This window comes from Balaenoptera musculus, chromosome 6, assembly GCF_009873245.2.
Source record: "Balaenoptera musculus isolate JJ_BM4_2016_0621 chromosome 6, mBalMus1.pri.v3, whole genome shotgun sequence".
NCBI classification, from domain to species: domain Eukaryota; kingdom Metazoa; phylum Chordata; class Mammalia; order Artiodactyla; family Balaenopteridae; genus Balaenoptera; species Balaenoptera musculus.
The window spans coordinates 106,205,801-106,229,317 of record NC_045790.1 but is presented as its reverse complement, the minus strand read 5'-3'; the positions used below and the strand labels follow the sequence as shown (position 1 = coordinate 106,229,317).

General features: G+C 39.6%; 2 protein-coding genes across 7 annotated transcripts in view; one reads left to right on the top strand and one right to left on the bottom strand.

Moving 5' to 3' along the window:
• The window catches only part of GAPVD1 (GTPase activating protein and VPS9 domains 1), a 73,049-nt gene extending 63,828 nt beyond the window's left edge, over positions 1-9,221 (bottom strand). For 5 of the 6 annotated variants that reach the window (XM_036854726.1, XM_036854729.1, XM_036854730.1 and 2 more), the window contains exon 1: positions 9,077-9,221. The gene's annotated coding sequence lies outside the window, so the exon portion shown is untranslated. The remainder of the gene's footprint in view (positions 1-9,076) is intronic. The other variant, XM_036854732.1, reaches the window with a different exon arrangement.
• Positions 9,222-19,970: 10,749 nt separating this feature from the next.
• HSPA5 (heat shock protein family A (Hsp70) member 5) overlaps positions 19,971-23,517 on the top strand; it is a 4,715-nt gene continuing 1,168 nt past the window's right edge. The window contains exons 1-8 of the mRNA XM_036856044.1: positions 19,971-20,041; positions 20,124-20,346; positions 20,440-20,671; positions 21,118-21,255; positions 21,566-21,678; positions 21,779-22,169; positions 22,301-22,538; positions 22,842-23,009. Coding sequence (XP_036711939.1) covers positions 20,222-20,346; positions 20,440-20,671; positions 21,118-21,255; positions 21,566-21,678; positions 21,779-22,169; positions 22,301-22,538; positions 22,842-23,009 — 1,405 coding nt within the window. The 5' untranslated portion in view covers positions 19,971-20,041; positions 20,124-20,221. The remainder of the gene's footprint in view (positions 20,042-20,123; positions 20,347-20,439; positions 20,672-21,117; positions 21,256-21,565; positions 21,679-21,778; positions 22,170-22,300; positions 22,539-22,841; positions 23,010-23,517) is intronic.

Here is a 23,517-nt window from a genome sequence, read left to right as displayed (position 1 = left end):
TAATTTGAAGATTTATTTTAATTACCCACCACTTTTAAGGGACCTAACCAATTCATACCAGAGATGGGTGTCCTTTGCAAATATTTTTTTATAAATATAATCATGTTGAATTACAATGATTTGCCTAAATGTGTTTCCCCTTACAAGACTTACCTCCTCCAATGCAAGAATAGTTTCTTATTCATTTTATGTTTTGCTAAATTACATACTCTAAAAATCATTAGGTATTAAAAATAATGAGCTCATCTTTTTCCAAAAAATGGACAGACAAGCACAGTAAGCTTCATTTAACATACATCCTTCACTCATGCATTCAAAAAATGTTTATTAAACACCTACGAAGTGTTAGGCACTGAGGAACCGGACAGGTTAAGGTCTGCTCCTGAGGGACCCACATTCTCACAGGGATACATGACATTCTAATGACACTTTTGAGTCGTTGTCACAGACTGGATTTCCACATACCCTCTATTTAGAATCCTTTGCCTACTCCTTTTAGTGGTCAGTTGAGCCCCACGTAGGCAGCAGGGCCCAGCTCAAACTGAGGAGCCCTTACCAATCTCTTGACTCAGATACTTTCTCATAGACTATTTGCAACAAAATGTTGTTTTCTCAACAAAACTCCAAGTTCCCTAAAGTAGGGACATCGTCATCTTGGTATCCCCATTACTTGGCAGAGAAACTGGCATTTAGCAGGTGCTAAATCAATGTCTGAATTTATTAAAAAATTAGTAAATAAGTGACGAATGATGACGAGCAATGCTCCAGTTAGGAATCAGCCAAACTGCTGCTAACTCAATTCCAAAATGACTGAAGAACAGTAACTAAATTTAAGTTGAAAACATCTACTAACTTCCCAAGGAGCATGTTTGAAATAATTATTAATGTACCAAAAAAGATATTTCCTCACAATTAAGAAACGTATATCATGAGAGGGGAAAAAAATTGGAAACAACTGATACTTTAATATCTTTAGTTGGTATTTTTGAAACAAAAGTAAACATTGTAGAAAAAAAGAATGGACTTAGTACCAACTATTCCTGGCACAAGTACAGGGACCTGAAAGGCACACTACTTTGAAGATGTAAGTATATAATATAAAGCCAGATAGTATCCAAAGTTCAAATTAACAGTACAAGACTTCTTGTTATGACAGCAAAACTCCAGACCCTACCAAAAGTGAATAAATAAAATACAGATGTCAATTTTACCCCCAATACATTAATTAATTTTCCAGAAATAAAAAAGACAAACCACAAAAATAATGAAATTCATGCATAATAAATGGCTTGTGGATTAAGCTCAGATTTTATTAGACCACACAACTGACAGAATATCAAAACATTTGGACAGCTAATATGCATTACTTAGTAAATACTAATGTATCCTCACTATTCCATTCAAAAACCTTGGCTTTTTAAAATAGTACTTGAAATCATTACTAATGGGACTGTTAAACAAGATTAAGTTTGAAAGACACTAAGTAAGTTATGGTACACCCCTACCATGGAATACTACGTAATTATTAAGAAGGAGGTAGAGGTACATGGAAAGGTATCTACCACGTACCACTAAGTGAAGAAAGCAAACTGCAGAACGATATGCATGGTAAGATCCCAGAGGCAGTACAGGTGTTAAAACACAAACCCCAGAGCAAGACGACTTGAGCTCAAATCTAGGTTTTGCTGCTCACTAGCTAAGCAACCTTTGGCTAATTACTTCTCCTTGCCTCGGTTTCTTCATCTGCAAACGGATGTAAAATTGAAGCTTACTTCGTAGGGTATGTTCATAAGTTTGTGAGGGTTTAACAGGTTAACATATGTAAAGCACTTAGCAAGAACAAGTGTTAACTATAATTTGGGGGGGGGGGGAAGAAAAAATCCAAATCATATAGCATATGAATATACATGCAGGGGAAAAAAGCTTTCATTTTTGCATTGTTTTTAGTTGTTCTTTTTTTTTTTTAACAAAGAACATTTATTACTTTAGTAATTTAAATTTTTTAAAAAAGGAAAACATAATAAAAATTTGGCACTAAGAGCTCCCCTGCTGAAAGATATACTAGTACAATTACTTAAACACTCAAGACCAGACAAATTCTGTGAATAATAAAAAATGTGAAATTTTCAAGTCCAACAAAAAGGACACAGTACTTAATTTCTAGGTATAATTCAACAATAACATGCTACACACCAACAAGGAGAACTGCAATGGTATTAAAATTATATCCTTTTTTTTTTCCCCAAAGGCAATAAATAACACAAAAATGTCCACCTAATCTGGAAATGCGTATCAGGAACTTTCATAATTATTTAAACCTTCATTAATTTTATTAGTCTGAAGTTATATACCACCAAATCTAATTTCCTCTTATTCAACAATCTCTAATGACATCTCACTAAGACATATATAAATCTGGAGATCAAGATAAACCAAATAGTTAAAAAAAACCTAAGACCCTTAGAACTCTTGAGAGGAAGATTTCACCACCCACATGCTTTGAGGAAGCTTTGGTCCCCAGCGTAAACTTAGCTTCTTCCATAAATACAGTGGGTATACAAAACTACCAAACAGAAGAGCAGAAAGAGAACTTGGAGCTTCAGCTGCATTTTTGCTGAGCTGTAATACTGGTAAAGCCTGTTTCAAGATCCAAGGGTACACCCTCAAATTTAAGGAAAGCATGTAAACAGCAGATTGACATGTCTATGTCATCACATTTACCAGAATGGTACTTCATAAAATTACAAACATTTATGGTGTGTTAGTTTCTGCTTTATGGTGTGTTAGTTTCTGCTTTATAACAAGGTGAATCAGCTATACATATACATATATCCCCATATCTCTTCCCTCTTGCATCTCCCTCCCACCCTTCCTATCCCACCCCTCTAGGTGGTCACAAAGCACCGAGCTGATCTCCCTGTGCTCTGCGGCTGCTTCCCACTAGCTATCTATTTTACATTTGGTAGTGTATATATGTCCATGCCACTCTCTCACTTTGTCCCAGCTTACCCTTCCCACTCCCCGTGTCCTCAAGTCCATTCTCTACATCTGTGCTACTCCTAGGTTCCTTCATAACCATTTTTTTTTTTTTTTAGATCAGGCTATCGTTAATGTCGTTTTGTGTGTCCAGTTTTTATCCTCTATATTATGATTGTGCAAAAATGTTCATAGATGTTTTGCATCATTCCTTTTATCAATCTTTTGATACTGATCTATGTGTCTATCCAACTGTTTATTTGATACCTCCTTTTGGATGTTTGTGGGTTTTTAAAAATAAATTTATTTATTTATTTAAAAAAAAATTTATTATCAAACTTCAGACAGCATTATTATCACTGTGTTCTACCTAAAAGGAACCTTCCAGAACAAAAAAAAAGAAAATCTTGTTAGTTAAATAGCTTTTCAAAAATAAATAGAAGTCAATAAATGTTAGCAATTACTGTCATTACTGTTATTATGATGTTTTGGAATGATGGAATAGAAACTTACTCAGAGGGAGACTTACTTAATAAGTTACGTTCCATCAGAATCCAAGTTGGCCCACCACACCCTTGAATAATTAGATATTAAAAGGCACTTTATTTTAGAGAAATCGAAGTTAGATTCCTTGGTTCTAAAGGAGGTAAAGATGAAATAAAGTCTGCAAAAAGAATTAATCTATTCTTTCCTAAGCTTTTCTGACATAGAAATCCATATTTGTAAACATTTTGCAATTGTGCCTTAAGTGCTATGACTTTTAGACCTCATGTATTTTTGTCAGGTAGTCAGGATTTATAAACAGTGAAAGTAAAATCAAGAAATGGGTCAGAGTTCTGCATTAGAAAATGAAAGGAGACAGTTCAAAGTGGGTTGAAAATAGATGACTTTAGCCTAAGTCCTAAAAACTTTTAAAATAGATGTATTTGGATAAAATTTAGATTGCTTGAGAAGATAATTTGGTTCTGATCCTGAAAAAAAGGAAATAGGCTAATATCCCAACTAAATTTGTCCTTTAAATTTTCCAATATTAATCCTTTCAAAAATTCACGGAAAATAAACTGAAAACATAAATTAGGTAAGGGAAAAAAAAAGAAGAACTGAACATGTTTGACGACACGCTTCCCACTAGTCTCCTGCGTGGGTGTACAGGCATTACATGGGAGCAAGACCAAGCAAGCACCTTTTCAGACAGACATCTTAGATTAATGAACAGACATCTTGCCTGTTTTTACAGTTACCGTATGCTTAAAGCCTTACATATTTTTTTCTTTTTATTTAAGTATAGTTGATTTACAATATTGTGTTAGTTTCAGGTATACAGCAAAGTGATTTAGATAAATAAATCTTTTTTTCAGATTATTTTCCATTATAGGTTATTACAAGGTATTGGATATAGTGCCCTGTGCTATACAGTAAATCCTTGTTGCTTATCTATTTTATGTATAGTAGTTTGAATCTGTTAATCCCATACTCCTAATTTATTCCCCCATCCCCTTTCCCCTTTGGTAAGCATAGGTTTGTTTTCTATATTTGTAAGTGTGCTTCTGTTTTGAAAATAGAGTCATTTGCATTATTTTTAGATTCCACATATAAGTGATATCATATATTTGTCTTTCTCTGACTTACTTCACTAAGTACAATATTCTCTATGTCCACTCATGTTGCTGCAAATGGCAATATTTCATTTGTTTTATGTAGAGGCTTATCTTCTTAAAATGGCTGACAAAAAAGGTGAATATGAAGATAATTTTGGCTTAATATACATAATTTAATTACAGTGTTAGTATTAAGTTATATTTTCCTTTCAGGTATAAATACTTAACAATTATCTGGTTCATCTTCAAACTTAAAAAAAAAGAAAAAATACATTATAGAGACCCTTCAGAAGTCTGTATTTTTTTTTAAACATTTGCTCAACTGTTCATTTATATATATTAAATATGAGAACTTGAAGTATCAACAGATATTCACCACTACTTTTGACCTTTGCCTTGCAGAGTTCAAAACTGGGTTTCAGCTTAGAAACAATGAAGAACTACCCTTCTGAAAATATTTTTACAAAATCATAATACATATTGAAACATACTTAAAAAAATCAGAAAATATAGGTAAACATAAAGAAGGAAATGTTAATTATCTATAGTTTTAAAAACCAGAAATCAAACAATTTAGTGTCTAAAGCTTCATCTAAAATGTGTACACAATACAGAAAGTATTGATCCTAGTTCCTTTACAAATGAAAATATCTTGATTAGGATTAAAGAGTTAAGGTCACAAATAATTCTATGCAAACACAAGTTTAGGTAGTTCAAATGTAAAAAAATACATAACTGAAATCCTTCTTACCTAAGAGAAAATTAATTCCAGAGAAGGAAATGTGTGGGTGAAAAAACCATAAAGTTGAAGGGGAAAATTTAATCATTTAAGAAAAAAATTTTTTCAATTTTTTTGGTCTTTCCAAAGCAAGTAAGAAGGATTCCACTTATATCAGACTTTTACCCGCCCCCCCCCCAAAATCATACTTTATCTTGGAGAATCGTAATGTATAACCAACTCCCCAATACACTCACTCCTAAAAGAATAATAATAATAAATAAAAGTGAAACATCTTACACTTAGGAATATTTCTTTTTGCATCAATTTTCTGCAAATATCAGGGGTACTTTTTCCAAATAAACCAATTTAAACTAAAGCACATCATGTTTAAAGAGTGACAAATTTTGTACTGTTAGTTTCACCAAATAAAATTTCATACATATTGTTGCCGTTTCCAGAATGCCATTATCAGGCAGCATCACCTGGTAAATTGCTAAGTGCCATCACTGGAAAGCTGCTCACAAACTCACAGTGGAGCCAACTGGGTGAAGTGGGAAGTGACAACGCTGTGACAGTGGCCAGGAAGGCACCAGAAGAGTAGCACTTGTTTTAAAGTCAGGGATGTGGTATGAAGGTGGAAAAGGACGAAACCAAGTTGAAAGCTGGAACACCAAAAGATAACTACCAACTACTGAGTGAAAGCCATGTTACTGAGGTTTTACATATATTATTATTTTTGGAGTTAATCCTGTGTGATAGCTATTTATCACCTCCATTTTACAACTGAGGAAGCAGGTTTAGAAAAGTCAAATAACTTACTGCATAATCATTCAGCTATCATGCAGCAAACAAGGAATTCAAAACTAGATTTATTTGACTCCAGAGCCCAGACTCTTTTCATTTCCCCAGGCTGCCTCTCTGGTTCTTCAGTATATAGAATTCAGGTTCCCTGTGAGCAATTTCACTGTTGTGGGCTCTAGGAGGGAGAGATCCACCTGGAGGCAAACGGTCACATACTATCACCTGGGGAGCCTAGAGTTTTCAGCCTTTGTTCGTCCCAAGCCACCTTTATACATAATCTTTTCTCCCGTTTTCCCTTTTACAGACCTAACACACTGGATGGATGGATGGATGGATGGATGGATGGATGGATGGAAGGAGAGAGGGAGGGAGGGAGGAAGGGAGGCAAGCTGACTGACTTAGATGTTTATTTGATTTACAAACTCCTCCATCCTTGTCTTTGTTCAAGTTGTTCCCTGCACCTGAAGCCTTTCTCCAATATCCCTACAGCTAATCACATCTATGACTGAAGGTCCAGTTCAAATGGCATCTCCACACAGCACTCCCCAGTCTCCCACTCTCTCATTCAGTAGTAGTATCTCCAATCTAAATTTTCCTGACCCTTTATGTATAAAATAAATATACAAATAATATGCCAGATAGATATGTGCTATAAATAAAATAAAGGGGCAGGGGGGAAAGAATGACCAAGGGGGCAGTGTAAGGACCCAGAAAGTATCAGGCAAGACCTCACCAAGGCAGTGATTTGTAATACGGTGTGTTTAATTCAACACAAACTACTTCAGCACCAATATCTGTTTCACAAAATACTCTTCTTCAATTCTCCATATCCTCCCCTTAATCTTTTCCAGAAATAGTCTGCCGTAGTGGTTTTTCATTACTGCTATTATTTTAGAGGAAAAAAAAATCTCACACAAGATGTTGACAGGTGCTTTACAAACAGGTGCAAATTTCAAATCACGAATATTCTGAAAAAATGTTAAAAGTGATTTGTCAGTGAGAAGTCTGATGCCAAAATGAAGCTGAACTACAAGAATTTAAAATGGAATTTCAAGAAAATGACTTAGCAACTCTTCAACTCTATAATCTGCACATTTACTTTCTATCATATATGAAAAGAAGAATGGCAATAGGAAAATATACTTGAAGAGAGATCCTGCAGTTTTTCACTTAAGGATAGATGGGGACTTCCCTGACAGTCCAGCACTTTCACTGCCAAGGCCGGGGTTCGATCCCTAGTTGGGGAACTAAGATCCCACAATCCGCACACGGCACAGCCAAAAAAAAAAAAGAAAAATTAGAATATCCTCACCCCTTTAAAAGCCACACTATCTACATGACTTAAAGAAAACCAGCACATGCTAAAATTTTCTTTCACAGGCTTATACAAGAGCTTGGAGGGCTCAACCCCTTCAATCACTTGGAACTAGGAGATGCCTTAACACAAAAATCTAAGGGCCAAAGTACTCACTTCCCTTTCTTCCTCAGATTATTTTGCCGATGCCCCAGTACCCTGAAAGAAATATCTGTGGTCTATTCTATCTTTCAAAACTATTACTCTGATCCCAGTCAAATCTTTTCTCTTACTTCCCTGATGACAAAATTCCCTCTTTCATCTACACTATCGTCCTATCTGCCTTGACTTTTTTCTTATCTAATGAGAAAAATATTCTTCCAGGCAGACTTACAGATCCCCAAAACTTATTTCTACTTCAGGAATTCTTAATCTTTTTGTGCCATGGGTCTCTTTGGTAGTCTGGTAAAGCCTATGGACCCCTTCTCAGATTGCTTTTAAATGCATAATTAAATATATGCGATTACAAAAAAAACTAATTATACTGAATATTAGCAAAACAATGAAAAAACCCTGATATTGCAATATATGTACACCTTTATTATCACATTAAGTAACAAGATCTAACAGTGGATCCAGTAATACCATAATTCAAAAAAATTATAAGCATAAATGATATTTTTAAAATGCTTCTTGGAGTATATCACAAATGATATTTTGAGATATCTGCAACAACTGTAAACATGACACAAAAATATCTGTAATTTTTATTGGTTACAAAGTCACAGGCATTGCTAATTCTACTGCAGTTTGTTGCTTATATTCATAATTGAAGGAAATGATAATACAGTTATCAGGTAATAAAAATAAAGACATGATTTTATCCCCATTCTAGTTCAAGGAGCCCCTGATTTCTATCCACCAACTGGTGAATCCCAGGTTAAAAATCCTTTCTAGTTCAAAACCTTGCTCTAACTGATTTTTGCCACAAATTTTAAAATAAAAACACTGATTTCTCCTTTGATCTAGCTCTCATCTGAACATACCACCATGCCTCCCTGTTTTTACGCAGATGTATACACAGAACCCTGTTTATTTCTATGATTTGCCTATCCAGCACCCATTTAAATTTTGCCAGTCAATAAAAGGCGAAATTGAAGGAAAGGAGATGGAAGCAACCAACGGCTCCTCACTTACAGACCTCCAACAGGAAGTGGAAAGATGCCAAGTATGGTGTGTACGTTTTTGGTAGGTGGGCTGCCCGACCCGTGAGTCCAGCTTGCCAAGAGTCTCCGAAGCAAGACATCTTCACCAGCGGCACTCCGAAGACATTCCACCTCCTCCTCGCCTTCCATACTCAGTTCCCTGGCTGCCAGGTCGCTCGCCTCTGCCTCTCACCCGAAGCCACCCCGCGGTCCTCCTGTCCCTTCCCACCCCATCCCCCACGCGTCCCTCCCTCCAGTCCGCCCCAGGCTGCCCTGGCCCCTGAGCGCCGTCACATCTCTCCCCTGGACCTAACCGTGTGCCCCCACCCCCACTTCTCCCCTCACTGCAGGGAAGGGCCCAGGGGTCAGCTGGACCCGGCGGCCCACCGTCAGCGCAGGCTGCGGCCCTAGGCCGAAGCAGCACGGCCGCCAGGCAAGGAGCCACGCACTCCGCGAGGCTGGATCGGGGACGTGCACTCACCAAGAAGATCATGCGGAGGAGGGCACCGAGGTCTGCGCAGGACCGCCACTCGGCCTCGGAGCCGTTGCTCTCGCGGCGAACTGCCACCGCCACCGCCGCCGCCGCCGCCGCCGCCACTCGCTAGTTGGCTTCCCTGCGTCCTGCGGCGGCGCTGCCGCCACGCCATGGCGCGTGCGCGGCGCCGCGGGGGCCCCTGGGACTAGTAGTTCAGGCCGGCAGCCAGCGGTGCTTCTTCCGCTTTTACCACCCAAGTCCGCTGCAGGCTGGAGCCGTCTTGAGCTGCTGGGGTACTGCGAAACGGCTTCCGGAAAATTGTTCACCAAACACTCGCCCTTGCTTCCGCGTACGGTACTGCTGGATGTGAATAATCCGGCTGAGCAAGTATGTGTGAAGTAAAACAATTTAGAGCATTTATGTTTTAGATAACAAGTGTCACTTGGCCAGAACACATCATTTGAAACACACACACTCACACACCCCTCTTCTTCCTTTCTGTCAAAAGGGTCATTAATTGCCTTTGTGTTACCTGGATTTTCAGTCTTAAACCTGATTTCCCACTCCTTTTATCAAATTTTACTTGACCATACAGTTTTTTAGGTCGATTGACAATTTATCTAATACAAATTTTTTTATAAAAACAATTCAGATATATTGAAACATAAAGTTAACTGAGCTGAACAGTCCTAGAAACCTTAGAATTGGAAGACAGCCCAAAGATCATTAGTCCACCTCCGGCCCAGGCAGGAATTCCCTCTTGTACACTCCAGCCAGATAGTCATCCAACTTCTATTTCAAACAGTTCAAATTTCAGGATGCTCACTTCCTTAAGTAAGGAGGCCTGGTCAACTGTTAGGCAGCGTTAAATGTTAGAAAGTTCTTCTGCTGAACCAAAATCTACTTCCCTTTTACTTCCATTGCTAGTTGTTATGCTGCCTGGAGCGATATAGAATGTTTTCCACTTGATAGTCTTTCAAAAAATTGAACACAATGATTATATCCTCCAACACTAGGAGTCTCCAGACCAAAAAAAAAAAAAGAAAGGTGTCAGTTTTGCAACAATTTCAGATCTGATTCAGCTCCCAGACTGCTTTCCATTCAGTCATCCTCCTTGATGTATTATCTTTAAAAATTGTCAAAATTTGCCTCAGATTTATAGCCTTGTTTTATTACCACAAGAGCATTCTATGGTAAACTGGTCAGGTATTATTGCTATCATATTGCCATTCAACTGAATCAAGAATTCCATCAGATCAAAGATTGTTCCTCTGCTCTGTTATAAAACATTGTCCAAAGCAACAAGGGAATGAAAAAAGCAACAGGATATGGTTTACAATTTAGGGTAAAAGGATAATTCACACAGATTAAGGATCATAATAATAAGCTAAGGTACAAAGTGCTCCAGATTCCTGGCGAAAGTCTTCATCAAATTGAGGGGCCATGCCTTTAAGAAGGAAGTAACACTTGGGAGTTACTGAATGGTTGGATTTGAAGAAAGAAATGGCATGTGAGGATTGCTAAGGAAGAACCCAGCCTGAGCAAAATGAATGCATTCACAATTTGCTCTCACTTAACACTGAGTACAGTACTATAAGTGGGCTGGAGCACACAGGCCAGGTTAAGGGGAAAGGAAAGGGCCCCAAAAGTTGCAAAAAGCTCTTGAGGGTTGTGAAGAAACCACACTGTGTGTAGTAAGTAAAAAGGGCACTGGGATGGTCAATTAGTTGTTCTGAGCCCTTCTCTGTCAACCTACAAATGAAGAGCTTGAACTAGGTAAGTTGTTCTCAATCTTTTTTTCCAGCCAGCACATCCAAGGAACACAACCTGCACATTAGAACAATGGATCACAACAACAGTTAATTCTTGTGGAATATGAAGTATTTTTCTCAATGCCTTTTACACAGGGGAAAGTGAACTCAAGAGGTGAAAAGACACTCAATAAATAGTACTCCTTGAGGGCAGAGAACCCCATCTTATTCACCACTGTCTCTCTGGAACCTGCCATACTACCTAGGATGTAATACATATCTTCTTTAAAAAAAAAAAAATGAATGGGATGAATAAACAGTAAACCATGGCCAAAGCCTTTTTCTTTCCACTACATCACTCAGCCTTCCTTGACATACAGGGATATGAAATTGCTTGTCCATAGTCACAGAATTCGTACCAGATCTTGATCAGAGCTCAGTTCTTCACATGCTCAACCTCATACTCTGCAGACCACTCTGCCACAGAAGCAGAGAGGAGTGACACACTCAGAATTTTTTTTAATGTTCTTTCCTTCATTTGTGCACAGCCAGTCTTGGAGGTAAGACAAGAAAGCAGGTGCTATGCCAAGTGATTTGGGGGTCTTTGGCAAGTATTTCTGGACAAAAATATTTTTTCCTCACATCCATGAAAGCCCCCTGAAATGTTATCTTTAGTGTTAGAAACATTGAATCCTGGATGTTAGAGCTGAGTATCAGAGATCATCTAGTCCAATACCTGCATTCGTTTGAATTTGGAGGCTGTTCCTCAAGAGATCCTAATTTAAAAACACATGCCCCTGGGAAAAGTAACATTTAAGTTATTATGCATCTATACTTAGGAAAGAAATACGACAGTTAATTGAGAGCAAACCATACCAGAAAGAAAAGCAGGGCCATATCCAGGAAGAAATAAAAATTAGGAAGAGAGAGAGCAAGATGAAAGGGAGAAAAACAAGGACTTCATCTATGTGCAATTTTTTAAATCTATTTGGCACACAGTTTGGGAAATGAATTAATTTGAAGCAGTACATACTTGGGTGTAGATAGCTACAGCTTGTGCAAAGATTAATCTTAGTGTCTCATCTGAGTCAATTAAATTATAAACTAGGTGATACGTAAATATAGCAATAACATGGATAGAAACCAGTACAGCAGAGAATGAACTCTGAGACTGTATTTTCTTTTTTTATTTATTTTTAAAAATTTAAAAAATATTTATTTGTTTGTTTTGGCTGCGCCGGGTGTTAGCTGTGGCACACAGGGTGTCTGGCTCTTTAGTTGCGGCACGCATGTGGGATCTAGTTCCCCAACCAGGGATGGAACCTGGGCCCCCTGCACTGGGAGCTCGGAGTCTTACCTACTGGACCACGAGGGAAGTCCCTGAGACTGTATTTTCAACTGTAAAACAGAAACGTCACCAACCCTATCTATCCCGTCTGGTTGTTATGAGGATAAAGCCAAAGGATGTAGGTCAAAGCTTTTTACCATAAAGCAAAACACAAATGTTATGCTTTGACATAGTTCAAACTCAAACAGCAGGCAAACATTCAATGCTAAAGGCTAACTTAGTCGTTTTTTGTTTCTTACATTTCTTTTATAAAATTTATTTTCAATCTGACAAGTAATATATTAATTCTTGTTCTTAAAAATGTATACAATACACAACATGGATGGACCCAGAGATATCATACTAAGTGAAGTAAGTCATACAGAGAAAGACAAATATCATGATATCACTTAATGTGGAATCTAAGAAATGATACAAATGAACTTATTTACAAAACGGAAACAGACTCACAGGCTTAGAAAACAAACTTACAGTGACCAAAGGGGAAAGGTGGGGGGGAGGGATAAACTAGGAGTTTGGGATTAACATATACACACTACTATATATAAAGTGGATAATCAACAAGGACCTACTGTATAGCACAGGGAACTCTACTCAATACTCTGTAATAGCCTATATGGGAAAAGAATCTGAAAAAAAATAGATGTATGTATACGTATAACTAAATCACTTTGCTGTACATCTGAGTCTAACACAATATTGTAAATCAACTATACTCCAATATAAAAATTTTAAGAATAAATAAATAAATAATAAAATTTAAAAAAATGTATACAATACAAATAAGTCAAAAGTTCCTCTTGATTCCCACCCAATTCCATCCAGGAGCCACTCTTGTCAATTTGATAGGTATCTGCCCAGATTTGGTGGCGGGTTGTTTAACCCAAATAGAATCACACTGTACATACTGTTCCATGTTCTATAAGGCTTTTTTCATGTAATAGTAAATCCTGGCATCTTTCCATATAGATACATAAAAATCTACCTCATTGTTTTGAACCTTGCACAATATTTCCATAGTACAATCTACCCTAGTTAATTTAGCATCCCCTGTTGATGGACATTTAGGTTGACTCATCACGTTTTGAATAACAAAAAATACATGTGAATTAACTATATGTTATTTCTTAATGGGAAAATTTTTCTAAACCTCTGGAAAATCCAGAGAGACAGACATGGAAGCTGTCCTATACACAGGTGGCACAAAATATCCTTCATAAAGTCCTTTTTGCACTTAAACAGTCCAATTGAAAGTAAAGGACAAGATTCCAGTCACAGCCCTACTCCATGCTCTGGGCCCTTGGTTGTCCTGCACTGGCCCCCACTGGCAGGTTCAGAAATAGTGATACTCAGAGGTCGATTTACTATGAAGCTGATGGAGCTTATGATTTAAGGCAGTGTATTCACATAGTCGTATGGTTTTGTAACATTTGCCAAGGAATTTTAAATTATTGGCTAAATCAAGGACAACGGATAAAAGCCTAAAACTTGAGAATACTGGAAATGAGGATCATTTCCTGTAGAACAGGATCATAAATCATGCAACTCACACTTCAGCACAATGAAATCTACTATAAAACTTATTTTTCTACCAGTGCAAGGGATGTCCAGACTGATAGGAGCTGTAATGTTAATGGAGCATAAAGCTTTCGTGCATTATCTGTATTTGAATTTAGCCCATGACTAATTATAATGTATGAAATATCTTCAACGTAATCATATTTTACATCTTTCACTGACAACTTTTTTCATTGTCTTGTATTACTTAGTTTTAAGTTCTCAAAGTTTTTCAAGCTTGTTAAGCTCCTGATAGATAAACAGAGATTTTTTTAATAACAAAAGGTATAGACAAAAAAAGTAACATGCTTACAATTTATATACTCTTTGAAAATCAGATATCAACAATTTTAATGGCTACATAATATTTCATCATACTGATAAATCATAAATTGTCATTTCAAAATGGAAATTGTTTACTCCTGATAACAAATTTTTAAATGCCAAATTCATGCAAATTAAAGAAATTCTAGAATACAGAAATAAGTTAAATAGAAACTTAATACTTTGTAAAGCTTATTTTAAAAATAAATGGTATAGTATTCTCATACTATCGAGTAACCTGCTTTTTTTTTTTTTTTTGTACATTTATTTTTATTTATTTATTCATTTTTGGCTGTGTTGGGTCTTCGCTTCTGTGCGAGGGCTTTCTCCAGTTGTGGCAAGCGGGGGCCACTCTTCATCGCGGTGCGCGGGCCTCTCACTATCACGGCCTCTCTTGCTGCGGAGCACAGGCTCCAGACGCGCAGGCTCAGTAGTTGTGGCTCACGGGCCTAGCTGCTCCGCGGCATGTGGGATCTTCCCAGACCAGGGCTCGAACCCGTGTCCCCTGCATTGGCAGGCAGATTCTCAACCACTGCGCCACCAGGGAAGCCCTGCTTTTTTTACTTAATAAATTTTGTTTTGCTAACTTTATAAGCTAATTCTAAAATTTATATGGAAATACAAAGCGCCAAGATTAGCCAACAACACTCCTGAAGAAGAGTAATGTGGAAGGAAGGACTTGTCCTACCAGATATCAAAATTTATTACAGTTGACCCTTGACCAATGTGTGGGGTTAGGGGCACCAACCCTCTGCATAGCAGAAAATCTGAATGTAACTTACAGTTGTTCATCTGTATCCACAGTTCTGCATCCACAGATTCAACCAACCTCAGATTGTGTAGTACTGTAGTATTTCCTATTGAAAACATGTGTGGACCCATGCAGTTCAAACCTGTGTTGTTCAAGGGCCAGCTCTATATAGCTATAGAAATTAAGACAGAGGCTAACAAAATACTACTATGAAGAATGGTGCTGGGACAATTGCGTATCCATGTGGGAAAAAATTAATTTTACTCACACTATATACAACTCACATATATTAAAAAATAAATTCCAATTGAATTATATAGATATAAAAGAGACAGTTTTAAAAAAATAAGTTTTTAGCAGATAATTAAGAACAACGTCTTCTTGGAGTTCCCTGATGGTGCAGTGGTTAAGAATCCACCTGCCAATGCAGGGGACACGGGTTCGAGCCCTGGTCTGGGAAGATCCCACATGCCATGGAGCAACTAAGCCCGTGTGCCACAACTACTGAGCCTGTGCCCTAGAGCCCGCAAGCCACAGCTACTGAAGCCCACGGGCCTAGAGCCCGTGCTCTGCAACAAGAGAAGCCACCGCAATGAGAAGCCTGCGCACCGCAAAGAAGAGTAGCTCCCGCTCACCTCAACTAGAGAAAGCCCTTGCACAGCAATGAAGACCCAACGCAGCCAAAAATATATTAATTAATTATAAAAAAAAAAGAAGCAGGGAGGCTATAAAAAAAATTTAAAAAACAAAACAGGGATACACACATACACATTGCATATGAAGAAAACATCTCTAGAAGGTAACATAAGAAAGTAGTGACAGTGGTAACCTTCATTAGTGTAGGGTAACAGGACTGGGGACTGGGTGGCAGGCCAACTTATTTTCACTGTATATTGTATATTGCACCCATTGAATTTTACACCATGCATATATATTTCCTATTTTAAAAATTTAGAAATTTAAGACATATATCAAATATTATCACTCAGAAGCTATAGAGGTAGCTCTTTATCCTCAGTAGCTTATTTTACTTCAAAGGAAAACTTAAGACAGAAGAAAAATTAAAACTAACATTTTATGTATAAAATTAAAATGCTTTACAATTAATCAAGTATCTTAATCATAGTTTTGTGAGGAGGCAGAATTATATCCATTTTACATACTAGTAAACAGAGCCTCAGAGAGATTAAGTGACTTGCCCTAAGTCACAGCTAGTTAGTGCCAGAACTGGAACTCACAGTTTTTAATGCTTGCAAACCCCATGATCTTTCCCATCACACTGACACAACATGCCCTCCTAAACACCTTTCTCCAAAAAAACACGTGAAGAACAGAAAATGCATTGTTACTTTTTTAAAAATTTATTTATTTTATTTATTTATTTTTGGCCGCATTGGGTCTTCGTTGCTGCGCGCAGGCTTTCTCTAGTTGCAGCGAGCGGGGGCTACTCTTCGTTGCGGTGCGCGGGCTTCTCATTGTGGTGGCTTCTCTTGTTGTGGAGCACGGGCTCTAGGCGCGTGGGCTTCAGCAGTTGCGGCACGCGGGCTCAGTAGTTGGTGGCTCGCGGGCTCTAGAGCTCAGGCTCAGTAGTTGTGGCGCATGGGCTTAGTTGCTCCGCGGCATGTGGGATCTTCCCGGACTAGGGCTCGAACCCATGTCCCCTGCATTAGCAGGAGGATTCTTAACCATTGCGCCACCACGGAAGCCCTGTTTGTTACTTTTGTGCGTGGGGAAGGGCGGGGAAGTTTCTCTATTAATGATTAAATTCATTTTCTAAAAGTGAAGACAAAAACTTATTGAATAGCACATTGCACTTTCAGAAGTACTAAAAAGTCTTACATGATTCATACCTCCTATTACTCCCAGCTCAGGTATTAGGGAGACACTTTTCTTTCACTCCCTTATTTAATGAAGGCTAAGGAATTATTCCCAGCCTCTTAATAAAAAAGACATCTTTGTGGCCAATATAAGAGAGTTTTTTTTTTTTTTTTTTAAGTTTGGCTGCCCTAGGTCTTAGCTGCGGCATTCAGGATCTTCACCGTGGGATATTCGCCGCGGGATCTTTAGTTGAGACATGCATGTGGGATCTAGTTCTCTGACCAGGAATGGAACCCAGGCCCCTCACATTGGGAGCGCAAAGTCTCACCCACTGGACCACCAGGGAAGTCCCCAAGAGAGTAATTAGATGTAGCACTTTTCAAAGCATTTCCAAAAATCTTTGTCAAATTCAGTGTAATCACCAAACTTATTATTTCCCATTGAAAGTAATCTTGAAAATTCACTCTCAAGAGGTGGTTTTCTTGAAGAGCTTCTAAAATTTATTTTCATAGTATATTTACATGATAAATAATAGCATTACCACTATTCTACAACTTTCCCATACAGTATCTCATTTGATCCTTGAAACAAGCCACTAAGACAGGCAGGGACAGAAATCCCCGACATTCAATAGATGAAGAAACTGAGGCTCTGGGAGGTTGTTTTTGCCTATGGTCATGGGCCCTATCTCTTAGTTGAATATTCTCTCCAACAAAGCATGTGAAAAGTTCTTAATTATCAGAACTTCAACTTGTCAATCAACATTCAACTTGTCAATTACATAGGACTTTTCCTTTTCCTTCTTGCTCTATGCCTTTAATTCCCTTTCAGAAAGGAAGATTTGGGGACTAAATAACATTCAATCCTAATCAGTCCTAACTCTGCTTAGCTTTCTGAGATCAGATGGGAAATAGAAATCTATTTTCTTACCCATAAGAGCACAAGTGAAATGAGCTGGTTTAAATTACTGGATAAACTCTACATTTGTCTATCGCCCAATATCAAAATACTTGTAAACTATGTAACTACTCTATATCCTAAAAACGATATGTAAGTCTTCTAAACCTGAAGCTCAGGATGACAACCTAGACTATAGAAATTAAAAATTAAACTGCCAAAGCTCAAATCCTGGCTCCATATCTTCTCAGCTGTGTGATCTCCTGGGCAAGTTTCTTTGCCTCTTGGAGCTTCGGATTCCTTAGCCCTAAAATTAGGGGTTTAAAAAAACGTTTTCATAAGGATTAAAAGAGATAATGCACTTAAAACATTTAGCATAGTGTCTAGCACTTATTTAAATATTGATAACTTGGCACTGACACTATTATTGGCATTTACGATTCAGCAAACTAGATTTATCTATGCACTTTCCTATTCAATCCATAAATGACTGCACTTTGCAATATATTATAATATATAACATACCTAATATACTTTACGTTTAAAAGATACTACAACCACCAATATACTCAATTCCCTTTAGCAGTTAGCCAGATATTACTTTTCTAAATCTCAGAAAAAGTTGAGTTGCAAAGGTTACTCCATCAATCAAGAGTGAGGCTGAAACTAAGAGCTCTGTTTTTAATGGATATGGACTATGATATATACAGAAAATTTGCTTGAAATTATACGTAGCTGTAATGTGGTGGAATGGTGATTTCTATCTTGATAATGGACTAATGTAACCTAAAGAAGGGTCAGTGTTACAGCAGTATACAAATCCTGTTGAAAGAGACGGATGATGCAACTTCTGTAGTAAGAATGGAGTCAACTCTGAGTCACCAGTATAACCTTGAGGAGCACTAAAGGAGATAGGAAAATTCTTGAGTACTGACTCCTAGGCTCAGCATCTTAGTCAACTGTGTGTAAGATGTTTCAGTGCTATTTGAACACAGTATTGCTCATACTAGTGAATCTCAAGAAAACATTTAGTGCAAAAAATACTAGAGTCATTAGCTCCTGACTATGATTAAGTCCCATGAATTTTCTGTAATCATCTCAAAAATATTTTGTGTCAGGCCTCTGGCCCATCTCTAGTAGGTCTTCCAAAAAGATTTGTTGAATAAATGAACTTCATTTTTAAAAATTGTTAAGAGCATTGGCTACGGAGTCAAGCTGACTTGGATATCCTAACTCCATCACTTATCAGCTCTATGACTTTAAGCTAGTTAATTAATCTCTTTTGGTTTCAATTTTCTCATCTGTAAAATGGGAAATGCCAAGTATTGAACTGTAAGGACCAAAAGGCACAGGAGACCGACTAATGCTTGGCACATAGTAAGCCTGAAGTAAATAGCAGACTTTATACTTTTTGCTACAAGAGTAAGGCATTATCAAGACATCTTTGTCCATCAAATGCATTTAAGCACAGATCAGACCTTTTCCAGAAGGAGTGAAGGTAAAAACATATCCAAAAAGGATGAGGAAGGCCTTGTAAATGATAATCTTATCCACAATGGTAAATGATGGGCAGGGAGAGGAAAGACAGGGGGTGACAAGCTAGAAAAATGATACATCCCAGGGTGGGAGTGATGGCATTAGTAAGCTCTTCAGGGGAGAGCTGCCACATGGGGAGGGGACTCCGGAGTCAATTACTTAGGAGTCAATTACTTTGGCCAGGCCTGCCCTGGGACTTACCGTGGGGCAAGGCAATGTGGAGAGGCCTGGTATAGACAAAGATAGCGGGGCAGGGGGTGCCGGGGAGACATAACTGGCTAGTAGGAGCCATGACTCGCGGCCGGGCAGTGCCCAGACCAGGCCCCAGTCGGGGGCTGCGGCCCGGTGAGCAACAGAAGGCCCTGGGGCTTGGACACTCTAGTACCCGTAGTGGCTGTGAAGGGCAGAGAAATTTGTTCTGAGGTGATCACACCATCTACGCTGATACCTGCCTGCCTGGGACGGGATGGAGGCGAGGAGGAGGAAGAGCCGCTTCCCTCGGGAGGAAGGGGAGGCGGGCGGGTAGGGGAGAAGCAAGGGACGCAGGTCCTCGGGGGAATCAAGCACGCCGGACCGGCTCCCGCCTCCCTTAGGGCCCACCGTGGAGGCGGGACCTCAGCGGTTACCGACGGAAACCGCCTCGGAGTGGGAAGTCGCGTCACGGACAGGCAGCTGCTAAACCAATGGAGCCGGAGCACGGGGCGGATGTTGCCTCCCATTGGTGGCTGTTGGGCGCGCCCAGCAGCCAATGAGTCAGCCCAGGGGGCGTCGCAGTGACGTTAGCTGCGGAGGAGGCCGCTTCGAATCCGCAGCGGCCAGCTTGGTGGCCTGGACCAATCAGCGGCCTCCAACGAGCAGGGCCTTCGCCAATCGGCAGCCTCCACGACGGGGCTGGAGGGAGGTTATATAAGCGGAGTAGGCAACAGCGCGATTGACGCTGACTGAGCTCTCACAGGCGCATCGATTTGGGGTTTTGGTGCGTGTGAGAGGTAGGTACCGCGGCCTGCAGTTCCGGACTTGCCCTTCGCCTTGTACGCTGCTCCTCCTGACCTCGGGCTGTGTCGTCCTCAGCTCGGGCACCTCGGTGCGCTCTCGTGTTGCGGCCTGTGGCTGGTTTGCCTGCGAAGCCCTGCCTGCCTGCTGAGTGAGTGGACGACGGTGCCGGCAAGATGAAGCTCTTCCTGGTGGCTGCGGTGCTGCTGCTGATGCTCGGCGCGGCGCGGCCAGAGGAGGAGGACAAGAAGGAGGACGTGGGCACGGTGGTCGGTATCGACCTGGGCACCACGTACTCCTGGTAAGTGGGGTTTGTGGAAAAGGGGAGAATGGGGAGTGGCCTCCTGGGCTGCCGTGAGTATCGCTGATTTTTTCTGTTCGGTTTTTCCGTCAGTGTCGGGGTGTTCAAGAACGGCCGCGTGGAGATCATCGCCAACGATCAGGGCAACCGCATCACGCCCTCTTATGTGGCCTTCACTCCTGAAGGGGAGCGTCTGATCGGCGATGCAGCCAAGAACCAGCTCACCTCCAATCCTGAGAACACGGTCTTCGACGCCAAGCGGCTCATCGGCCGTACATGGAACGACCCGTCTGTGCAGCAGGACATCAAGTTCTTGCCTTTCAAGGTTCGACCTGGTTTTTCTCTTCTAAATAGAAAGTGAGAAAAAAAAGAAAAGAGAAAAGAAAGTTGGGGGGGGTGGGAGTATTTAGGATTAAGAAGTTACTGAAAAACAGTGCAGAGACAAGCAAAAAGGATACAGACATGGTGTATCTATAATTTTTATTTAATAGTTTCAGTGTGTTACAGAACTTAAGAAAGTAAGGTTGGCAGAGAAATTTCATGCGTAACTACTCTGTCCACAGTAGTTTAGCATTAAGAGACTGGTTAAAACTGAAGAGGCTTGTAATTGTCAGGCACCTATACTCCTTAAAGTATTTCCGTTGAATATTCAGCTCCGAAGGACCAAAGTAAACCAAACTGTGGGTGAAGAAGTGGGTCTCAGACATTCCTTTTTTTAAAGTTTAAAATGTCATTGCTTCTACGTCTGAAAATAATTATTCTTTAAAATAGGTAGTTGAAAAGAAAACTAAACCGTACATTCAAGTTGATGTTGGAGGTGGGCAAACAAAGACATTTGCTCCTGAAGAAATTTCTGCCATGGTTCTCACTAAAATGAAGGAAACTGCTGAGGCTTATTTGGGAAAGAAGGTAAGTATTTCTAGAACAATGTCAAGCAGTTTTATTATTACTATTCTTGATTGATTGTGTTGTGTTGATGCTTTTATCGTTTTAAAAATCTGAATGACATCCATGCATCAGTTTTAATTACTTGCGTGCTTTACTGTAGGCCAAACAAAATACTAGCACCTTTCATGTGTTATCACTTAATGCCTGCAAATCCATGGGTATAAAATTATATATTATACCTATTTTAATAAAGCGATGGCTTGGCTGTAACTTAAATAAAGGTTAAGCCGTGTGATAAAATATGTTTAATTATCTTTTGTTATCATTTTAGGTTACTCATGCAGTTGTTACTGTACCAGCCTATTTCAATGATGCCCAACGCCAGGCAACCAAAGATGCTGGAACTATTGCTGGGTTGAATGTTATGAGAATCATCAATGAGCCGTAAGTGTTAAATTAAAAAATATGGCATATTTGCCAAATGGGGAAAGGTAAACTTAACTAAGTTATTTATTTATTTTTTTCTTTCTCATTCTCCTAACAGTACAGCAGCTGCTATTGCTTATGGCCTGGATAAGAGGGAAGGGGAGAAGAACATCCTGGTGTTTGACTTGGGTGGTGGAACCTTTGACGTGTCTCTTCTCACCATTGATAATGGTGTCTTTGAAGTCGTGGCCACTAATGGAGATACTCATTTGGGCGGAGAAGACTTTGACCAGCGTGTCATGGAACACTTCATCAAGCTCTACAAAAAGAAAACTGGCAAAGATGTTCGGAAAGACAACAGAGCTGTGCAGAAACTCAGGCGTGAGGTAGAAAAGGCCAAACGGGCCCTGTCTTCTCAACATCAAGCAAGAATTGAAATTGAGTCCTTCTATGAAGGAGAAGACTTCTCTGAGACCCTGACTCGGGCCAAATTTGAAGAGCTAAACATGGTATGTTCATTGTTTTTTGCTTTGCTAATGAGATCTAGTTAGACTGTCTGAGTTTGGGACAATGCATTTAGGTATTTGGATTATACCTGGGTATGACAGGCATCATCACAGTAATTTGTCACTTATTCTAGGACCTGTTCCGTTCTACCATGAAGCCTGTCCAGAAAGTGCTGGAAGATTCTGATTTAAAGAAGTCTGATATTGATGAAATTGTTCTTGTTGGTGGCTCTACTCGAATCCCAAAGATTCAACAACTGGTTAAAGAGTTTTTCAATGGCAAGGAGCCATCCCGTGGCATAAACCCAGATGAGGCTGTAGCGTATGGTGCTGCTGTCCAGGCTGGTGTACTCTCTGGTGATCAAGATACAGGTAAGTCAGTGTCACAGCATCTTCCAAAGTGCTTCAGAGTATAATTAGCTGTTGCTTTAGAAAGCAATAGATTATGAGCAGCAAGCTCACACAGCTAGTAAAGGGTACAGTGAGGTCAAGACCTGGCACAGTCTCAAGATCCTTAGCAACTATATTTAATTCATTGCTTCTGAAATGATTTTGCATAGAACCTAATCAAGTGGCAAGATGGAGAAGATGAAGTTGTATTGTTTGTGGGGTCTGCTTGGAATTGCTCCTGTGACCCCTGAATTAGAACTTAGCTCTATTAACTTAACTTTGCAGGTGATCTGGTATTGCTTGATGTATGTCCCCTTACACTTGGTATTGAAACCGTGGGAGGTGTCATGACCAAACTGATTCCAAGGAACACTGTGGTGCCCACCAAGAAGTCTCAGATCTTTTCTACAGCCTCTGATAATCAGCCAACTGTTACCATCAAGGTCTATGAAGGTAATTGCTTACATTTGTTAATACCATGGTATGTTTATGAAGAACTTGACTTCTTTTAACATACTCTATTGAAATGTCTAGGGAAAGAAATATCTGCTATTTTCAGGTGGGAGGGCCCTAATTTAACTAGTGTTGAGTTTGGTAGAGCCAGTACTAAAATGTATTTCTTATCTAGCTATCTAGCACTCTTTCCCATTAAAAATACCTTCTGGGGGAATTCCCTGGCTGTCCAGTGGTTAGGACTCCACGCTTCCACTGCAGGGGGCACAGGTTCGATCCCTGGTCGGGGAACTAAGATCCCATATGCTGCGCGGTATGGCCAAAATAAGTAAATTCAAAAATACAAGAAGAAGGACTTCCCTGGTTGTCCAGTGGCTAAGACTCTGCACTCCCAATGCAGGGGTCCCGGTTTCAATCCCTGGTTGGGGAACTAGATCCCACATGCTGAAACTAAGAGTTCGCATGCCACAGATAAAAGATCCCTCGTGCCGCAGCTAAGACCTGGCGC